General features: G+C 53.6%; 1 protein-coding gene across 4 annotated transcripts; it reads right to left on the reverse strand.

Moving 5' to 3' along the window:
* Positions 1–2316: 2316 nt before the first annotated feature.
* Syngr4 (synaptogyrin 4) lies at positions 2317–8686 on the reverse strand. 4 transcript variants are annotated; one of them, XM_070000514.1, is made up of 5 exons: positions 8504–8686; positions 7101–7297; positions 3387–3624; positions 2732–2871; positions 2317–2552 (listed from the first exon to the last, which is right to left on the reverse strand). In XM_070000514.1, the coding sequence occupies exons 2-5, from the start codon at positions 7191–7193 to the stop codon at positions 2343–2345; spliced, it is 681 nt and encodes a 226-aa protein (XP_069856615.1). In that variant the 5' UTR covers positions 7194–7297; positions 8504–8686; the 3' UTR covers positions 2317–2342. The 4 variants fall into 4 exon arrangements, with proteins under 4 accessions (XP_069856615.1, XP_069856614.1, XP_069856613.1 ...); XM_070000513.1 differs by having other exon boundaries at positions 7101–7300; XM_070000512.1 differs by having other exon boundaries at positions 8393–8686.
* Between the last annotated feature and the right edge of the window lie 104 nt (positions 8687–8790).

The raw sequence follows: 8790 nt of genomic DNA on the forward strand, positions 1-8790 counted from the left end.
CTTAGGGAAAAAAAAATGGGTTGCCAGCCTTTTAAAACCAGATTTTCACATTATAGTCGGAATTTCTGGCTTCTCTTGAAAAGAAATCCGTCAGTTTGACAAAGCCAAGCCCTCGTTTCTGGATGGCAACAGATGGCTGGAGCTGAATGGCTGGGATGCGAGCTGTGAGCCGAGGTCCCCAGGACTTGGCGACCAGGGTTATCATTTATTACCAAGCTGACACCATGTGTTTGTTTGTTTGTTGGTGGAGTTAAAAGGCAAGTGAAATATTTTCCAGATCCCTCTCCAGACTGGCTTTATACCTGGCCTATTTCCTCCATTTATATCATCTGCCTGGCTGAGAGATATCTGGATTTTGTTGTTGTTGTAGAACTTAGGTTTGAACTTGTGGACTTGCACTGCTACTTGAGCCATACCGCCTATCCCCCTTTTTTAAAAAAAAATTAATTAATTAATTTATTTTTTGGGTCCGGTTGTGGGGCCTGAACTCTGGGCCTGGGCGCTGTCCCTCAGCTCTTCAGCTCAAGGCTAGCGCTCTACCACTTGAGTCACAGCGCCACTTCCGGCTTTTTTTTTCTTTTTGCTTATGTGGTGCTGAGGAATCGAACCCAGGGCCTCAGGCATGCAAGGCAAGTGCTCTACCACTGAGCCACCTTCCCAGCCCCCCGCCTATCCCTTTTTGCTTGCATATTACAAAAAAAATAGGCTCTGGATTCTATCCTCCTATTTAGGCTTCCTGTGTAGCTGAGACAAGAGGTGGATACCACTGCACCCAGCTTTTTCCTGGTTGATATGAGGTCTCTAAAACTTTTTGCTCAAGCTTGTCTTGAACTATGATCTTTCTGATCTTCCACTTCCTGAATAGCTGGGATTACAGGCAAGAGCCACCACTCCTGGTTTAGTCAAACTTTTTTCTCCCCAGAGCTGAGACCAAACTCCAGGGCCTTGTAATTGCCAGGCAAATGCTCTTCCACTGAGCTAAATCTCCAAATCACTCTGTGTGTGTGTATGTGTGTAAGTCATGGGGCTTGAACTCGGGGCCTGGGCACTCTCCCTGAGCCTCTCTGTGCTCAAGGCTAGCACTCTACCACTTGAGTCACAGCACCACTTCTGGCTTTTTCTGTGTATGTGGTATTGAGGAATCGAACCCAGGGCTTCATGCATGCTTAGGCAAGCACTCTACCAACAAGCCACACTCTCAACCCTAGTCTAACTTCTTAATTGTCCTGTAGACTTTGCTAACTGCCTCATCACTCCCGGTTCTCCTATAAGGAAGTTGTTACTTAGTAGGTGACAGGCCCAATCCCTTACATGAAAGGGTTTAACCTGTTTAACCTTAAAGACGAGGAAACTGATGGTGGATAGACAAGGCAAAGATGATTTGCAGCTGAACTTCCTGATACCAGAGACCTTGTTCGACCACTTTGGTGTTTTTAATTTAATTTGGGCAATCCTAGGGTTTAAACTCTGACTCTTACTCTCTAGTCAGGTGCTCTAATACTGAGCCATGCCTCCAGCTCTGTTTTTCACAGGTTATTTTTAGGTGCATATCTCACTTCCCCACTGGGCATCTGCCTGAGTTTCCATCTTCCTACTTTAGGCTTCCTGTTACTGGGGATCTCAGAGGCATGCTACTGCATGCTCCTGCCATCCTAGCTACCCTGGAGGCTGAGACCTGGAGGATCCAGGTTCAAAGCCAGCCTGGGCAGACAGCCTGTAAGATTCCATCTCAAATTAACCAGGAAAATGCTCCAGTGGTATAGCTCAAGTGGTACAGCAAGAAAGCTGAGAGCGTCCTGAATTCAACCCCCAGTGTGTACATACACATACACACACACACATACACACACACACCTCCCTGCCTGTCATTCATGAACTCAGCTTCCCTGACTCATCACCAGCTCTTCACAGCATGGTTTTTTGTTCATCCCTTGTCGCTGTGGGGAGTGACAGGACTCAGGCTTTCACAGCGTCTGGGGGTGCCAAGTCTCTTTGTTCCACTGTTGGCCCTGGTTCTTGCCACTGTCTCTGCGGGGAGGCGGCATTTTCTCTCTGAACTTCTGCCTCCCAGCCGTGGTTAGTGTGGGGCTCAGGGACCTGACAGGACTCAGTGCCTGCCTCCTCCAAGGCCTGAGAAAAAAAGTGCCTTCCCCCTCTCATCACTGCCAGTCTGCTGCTGTGGAGGTGGTGTCCGGGAGCGGGGAGGGGGTAGGGGTGGGATGGGGAGGGGGAGGCCCCAAGGTGACCTGGCTGGCTTCCACCCCCTCCCTGGGCCCACCCAAGGGACAAGCAGGACAGACACGAGAGGGACAGGGCTGGTAGGGAAGATATCTCTTTACTATTTAGTTGTCGGGCATCATGGCGAGGCGGGGGCCCTTCGGCGCAGTCAGATAGGGGGACACTGCGGAGCTGGCAGCGGATATGCTGACAGGGCTGGCAGCCGAGGGTGGGGTGAGGGTGTTTAGGACCACGCCACCCTCATCCAGGGAGCGCTTGTAGGGGACTGGAACGTCTTTCCGGAGGTCCTGGAAGGCCATGTAGGCCTGGAAGGCCTGTGGGTGGGAAAGGGGCGGCTGAAGGTCGGGGCTGGGGCTGCGGTCTGGTCTGAGGGGTCATGGGACAGTTGTACCAACAGCTCAGCTGGCTAACATTGCACTGAGAGGGGGCACTTGGGGGAGGCCAGCAGGCACCGCCCTCCCCTCCCACCCTGCTGGGGTGCGGGGCTCCTCACCCAGACAGGGATGGAGAAGAAAGCAAAGGCAATGGCTGCTTTGGCGCTGCTGTTGCCCAGGAGGAAGTGATTGTGTCGTGAGTGCTGCCACTGGCCGGCCAGGAAGCAGAAGCCTGTGAACCACACGCCTGCCCAGAGGACTGCGGGTGATTGGAAGGAGACAAGAGGGGGTGGGGGAGAGTGTGCTCAGGGAGAGCCCCTGGGGGGTACAAGCCACAGAGTCCTTTCTAAAGGAGCTCTGCCCATCCTGCGTGGCTGCGTCAACTTCGACTAAGAAAATTATACTGTGAAGGGAATTGGAGAATTGGATCTCCCCCCAACGCCCTGCCCCCTGCACGCCCCCTGCACTGGCCATGTGTGCAGGGCGGCCACGTGTGGCCATTAGCTCTGTGTTGGAAAGCTCAGGAGCAGACACCTCCACCCTCATAGAAAGTTTTCTCAGCCAGCACTGGAATCCATGACCTGCAAGGGCTCCTGGGCCCTCAGACACTGGGACTGGCCTCGCTGGGAGGGAAGAGAGGGGAAGAGTTGAAATCCAAACAAAGAAGGGGAGGGGGGTATGTGTGTGTGAGGCAGAGAATGTAGGAACAGTCAGGCTGTGCATGGGGAAGGGAGGGGCAGGGCCTGGGAGTGGGGTGGGCGTGGGGGAACTCACCAGCCACGATGAAGTCCAAGAGCTGACAGGACGTCTTGAAGCGGGTGCTGGCAATGCGGTTCTCGTGGGCATCCAGGGCCAGGAAGACCAGGGTGCTGAGGAAGGAAAGGAAGCCAGCGCCCACCGCAAAGCTGCAGGCCGTGTTGTTGCTCTTGAGGACACAGAGAAGCTGGGGAGACTCTGTCGTGTTCTGGTAGCCATCCGTCAACAAGGAGGAAAAGATGACCAGGGAGAAGATCTGCAGACCCCCAGGGACCAGAGCAGAGCTCAGCGTCTCCCTCGAGCTGCTCTTCCTCCCTGGGGCCCAGGGGTGTGGGGCTATTCTTGTCCCCACCCCACACACTCAGCCTCCTGCCCTTCACCCCCAAGGGGTACAATGCTTGCCTGGCATGTGTGGGTCCTGGAGATATCTCCAATGCTACCCCAAAACAAATGATCAAACAAACAGACAAGGCTGGAACACCAGGTAAGGTAAGCCAGGGCAAGGTAAAGCTCTCATTTGAATTTATCTTTTTGCCTGGCCCAGGTGAGATCTGAGCTTAGAGAAGTCATCTGGGTCGTGTTGCTGATGGACTGGAGAGCAGGGCAAGACAAGAAGCTCGCAGAGCTGAGTGCCAGGTTGGTGGGCGGCCCAGGCGAGAAATGCTGAGGTCAGAACCCTGGAGAATCCAGGAAGATTTGGGACGTGAAATCGGACCTGGTGATTGATTGGCTATGGCAGTGTTGACAATAGGAGTTGGTGGTGGTGGTGTACTTGAACTCTTGCCCAACGGGCCCCCTCCCAAGAGTCCCAGCACCCAGAATCATGTTGGCCCTCTATAGAAATGTGTGAAGAGTGAATGATTGACTTCCTTTGTCCTTGCTGTGCCCTTCAGAGTTGGGGGGTGGGGTGGGGAGGAGGCAGAAGACTGACCCCGAACTCCTCAGGGCTTCTCGTGTTCCTCTTGTCCTTCATGTTAATCAATTCACAACAACACAACAGCAAGTCCCTCTTTCTGCCAAGCATTTCCATGTCCACTGAGATCCTTGGGCAACTCTGGGAGCAAGCCATCACATGGTCACCTGGTCTTGGGGCCCGTGGATGGGAGCACCTGGCATTGCTAGCGTGAGGCCGAGCCAGGTGGGGGGTGGGGGTGCATCCATCATTTTGGAGTACTTCATTCTACCTGCACCTGGAGCCTCGTGCCAGCCCCACAAGGGAGGTGTCATTAATTCATTTCTGTTTTGCGAGTGATGAATGGAGGCTATTATGGTGGGGTGAAAGGAGGTGGACATGGCTGGCTCTGCCAGCTGTGTATGGCCTTGGGCATAAGTCTGGGGCCTCAGTTTCTCAGACTGTCATTATGCTCCAGAGAGGAGGAATGTGGGAATTGGGGTTCAGGAACATGGCGGTTGTCACGACTGGCCCAGAGAGAGGAAGTGTCCTCTCAAGGTGAGTCAGGCGGAGGGGTGGGGTTGAAAAGCAGAACTCCGGATGTCCAGGTTCCTGGGCTGGCTGAGTGCCCACCCACCCAGAAGATCCTGGCTGTGATAATGCCTAGGATAGTAGAGGTGTGGGCAGGGGGCTCAGCTGTTCCCGGGACCCTATGCCTCAGTTGCCTGAGTCCCACCTCCTTCCACGCCCTCTCTGGCCTGTCCCTGGGGAAGGAGCAAAGATTCATCAGTTAAGACACCAGCTGGCAGACGGCATGGGGAAAGGACAGAGTACCAGCTGCCCAGAGACTCCCTGCTGAGGAGCCAGACCAGGGGGGAAGGAGGAGAGGACAGGTAGGAGGAGAATGGAGACAGCAGCGGGCAAAGTCCGTGACCAGTCTGGCACAGTGGGAGGCCCTTCCCCCCCTGCCCGCACTCCTCCACACCAGCTGGGCCTCCTCCTCCCTCACCGCCAGCCCTTTATTCCCAGGCTTTGAGAGTTTGACTTGTTCACTAGTGGGTGATGTCCTTGGGCAAGCTGCTCAGCCTCTGGGAGCCTTAGTTTCCCCTCAGGTGATCTAGGGACTATAACATTCATGTCACAGGGGGAGCAAGAAAGACGCCTCTACTGGCAATGGACCTGATGCTCAGATCTGACATTTGCAATTTCTCTTTCCCCAGGGGACAAAGACAATATGATACAGGTATCCATCATCTTAGGCACCTGGAACCAGCTCTCCCCTTGAGCACAAGTCATGATGTGTTCTAATAATAATCAGTGCTAGTCAGGCATGGTGGTACCTCTGCTAATACCCAGCTATTGATTGGGAGATGGAGGAAGGAAAATCTTGAGTTTGAGCCCAGCCTGGGAAAAGTTAGGGAGACTCTGTCTCATACACAAAATATAAACCAAAGTCCTAGAAGCATGTCTCAAGGGGTAGAGCAATTGCCTAACAAGTACAAGGCCCTGACATCAATGCCCAGTACTGCAGAACAAACAAAACAAAAATTCTGCTATTTAATAAAAGCTTAGCTGGGCACCAGTGGCTCACGCCTGTAATCCTAGCTACTTAGGAGGCTGAGATCTGAGTATCGCAGTTCAAAGTCAGCTGTGGCAGAAAAGTATGTTGAAACTCTTATCTCCAATTAACTGCCCAAAAAGCTGGAAGCAGCAGTATGGTTCAAGTGGTAGAGTGCTAGCCTTGAGCACAAAAACTCAGGTACAGCACCCAGGCTCTGAGTTCAAGCCCCAAGACTGACACCCCCTAAAAAAATCTGTTTGAAGACCCTATGTTTGATACAGAGCACCCCACCTCCTCCTGTGTTGCTGATCAATGCTTGTCATATTCTTTTTTTTTGGGGGGGGGTCCGGTCGTGGGGCCTGAACTCTGGGCCTGGTCGCTGTCCCTCAGCTCTTCAGCTCAAGGCTAGCGCTCTACCACTTGAGCCACAGTGCCACTTCCGGCTTTTTTTTCTTTTTGCTTATGTGGTGCTGAGGAATCGAACCCAGGGCCTCAGGCATGCAAGGCAAGCGCTCTACCACTGAGCCACCTTCCCAGCCCCACTTGTCATATTCTTAAGCCTCAGTCTTCACTTCTGTCAAGAGCTAGCAATGGAAGCAGTACAGGTTAAAGCCCATAGCCATGGCTCTAACCCTTCATATACTGAGGATTTCATTCTTGTCCAGATTCTTTAGGAATGTGGGAATGGATGCCTGGAAAGCCTTGGCACAGTGCCTGACAGATGGTGGCCATCTGACTCCTGGTACCTTAGGTCTACATTACATTTTAGCTTCCCATGTCTGCAGGTATGGTTCAAGCTGTAGGCAGAACAATGGGCTAGCAAATATCAAGCCGAGTTCAAACCCCAGTACTGTTTAAAAAAAATAAAATAGGCATATTCTTTTCCCAACTCTCTATGCCTCTGAGTGGACATGGAATCCAGGACCTTGGACAGCCAGGCAGATGCTCTACTATGCCCTAGTCCTTTTGTTTGTTTGTTTTTTTGAGACAGGGTCTTGCTAACTTTACCTAGCTAAGGCTAGAAGTCACTATTCTCCTACCACTGCCTTCCAAAGTAGCTGAGATTATAGGTGTGCATCACCACGCCTGTCTTGTTTTGTTTTCTTAATGTGGGTATTTATAGCATGACCCTGTCAAAAGTTTGCTTCAATTATTAGCATCCTTTTGCTTCCTTTCCCCATGGGACTCCCTTCCTACCCCCCCTCCCCCATCCTGATTCTATGAGCTGACCCCTCTTGTCCTGTCTCTCAGGGCCACAGGCAGGCCACCGGGACCTCACCGCTGCCAAGATCCTTGAGATGCTCCTTGGCCTTCTCAGAAAGCGCACAGCATCACTGTAAGCCAGGTCTTGCAGGCTTTCAGGGAGGTGCATGGCGGCTGCTCTCTTCCTGGGGCCCCAGAAGTGAGGGCAGGGGTGCTGGGCACTGCCTTCTGGGTGCTGCTGCCTGTGTGCTCCAGGCCGACCCTAGGACTTTGCTGCTGCAAGACAATAGACAGGAGACATCAGGGTTAGGGTACACGGAAGGGATACTGGAGTCCCAGGAGTGGGGTTGGATGGGGGTTGGGAGCTGCTGAGACTGTTGAGTTGGGGGGGCAGGTTACTGAGGGTTCCAGAAGTGGGGATGGGCTGAACCTAGGGCTTCTAGGAATAGGGGTATGAAGTGAAAGGCCTACTTCAGTTCCCAGGAGTCAGGAATAAGGGGTGAGGGGACAAGGCTGTGCCAAGACCGTGGGGGTCCTAGGAATGGGGGCCCTGGGGATAAGGGAGCTGCTGAGGGGGTATCCTATGAGCTGCAGTTAAGAAGTGGGATTTCTGGGTCCCAGGAGGAGCATACAAAAAGGGGCTGCCTCACATCCCAGGAGTGACATCAGGTAAGGGGACTTGTAGGGGGGTCTCAGGAGCCAGGAATGTGGCATAACAAGGTTATGGGGGTCCTGAGAATGGAGGGAATGGGGATTGGGGGGTACTTAATGGTCTCAAAAATGGGGAGTATATTAGTAGAGGGGGTCCTGGGAGCTGGGCACAAGAGTTAAGGAGGTTTCTGGGGGTCCTTGGCCTGGCATGAGGTAAAGGGGTGCTAAGCATCCTAGAAGTAGAGAGCACAGCTAAAGAGACTCCTTCGGGTCCCAAGGGTCAGGAGTATAGTCAAAGGGGCTGAGGACAGGAGGGCCCTAGAGGCGGGGTACAGGGTGAAGCTATAAGGGGGTGTGAAGAGAGCTGGGGTGCTACCAGGCCATGTCCATTGACACAGGAGCCCCAGGACCCAGTTAAAAGACAGCCTTCTCTCCGTGAAAGGACATAGGAGGAAAGTTCTAGAAAGTGGGGGGGAGTCCTAGGTGATATCAGAGCTCTGGAAAAGTCTGAGCCAGACAAAGCTCCCTTTTTTTCAGAGGAGGGGCAACACCACGGAGCGAATATGGTAGGCGGTTCTGGTGATTTGAGGGGTTATTTCTCAGAATAAGGGATTCCCTTTGGGCTTCCCCTCCATCTTCCTAAGGGTTCATTTTCTCAGGCTGGGATTCGGGGCCTCAGGCTTGCGGAGAAACTCCCAAACGAGGGCCAAGGGCTACCTGCTTCGGCTCAGGCTCTCCCTGTGACGTGGGGTGGGAGTGTTCGCGTTTGAGGCTGATGCCGCCGGACAAAAAGGGCCACCCTGACACTGAAGGACCGCTGTGTGTCACCTGGAGACCGGGGCTTCCTTCAACCTGCCCTCTGCTTCGGGCTTCTGGTTCCGGACGTCGCCTCAGATTCCTTTTGCTCCCGCTTTTTCCCGCCTTTTAGCTCCTTTACAGCTGATTGGCCACGCCTAAGTCCCGCCCCTTTCGTTTCCGCCAACTCCGGAGCCGCCTGGAGAGAGGGTGTGGTCTCGGCGGACGTTGGGCCGCTCGCCGTTGGCGGGCTGCGCGCGCACGCCCCAGCCCTCCGGCTTCTCGCGGCCGCCCCGCCCTTTTCCTTTCAAGACCTCTGA

The sequence above is a fragment of the Dipodomys merriami genome, unplaced genomic scaffold, assembly GCF_024711535.1.
Source record: "Dipodomys merriami isolate MVZ:Mamm:240054 unplaced genomic scaffold, mDipMer1.0.p SCAF_57, whole genome shotgun sequence".
NCBI classification, from domain to species: Eukaryota; Metazoa; Chordata; class Mammalia; order Rodentia; family Heteromyidae; genus Dipodomys; species Dipodomys merriami.

Coding starts and splice junctions, on each gene's coding strand:
- Syngr4 (XM_070000514.1), bottom strand. CDS start 7,193: ATGCACCTCCCTGAAAGCCTGCAAGACCTGGCTTACAGTGATGCTGTG. Junction 2,872..3,386: donor CTTGGACTTCATCGTGGCTG/GTGAGTTCCCCC, acceptor AATCACCCGCAG/TCCTCTGGGCAGGCGTGTGG. Junction 2,553..2,731: donor TCTTCTCCATCCCTGTCTGG/GTGAGGAGCCCC, acceptor TCCCACCCACAG/GCCTTCCAGGCCTACATGGC.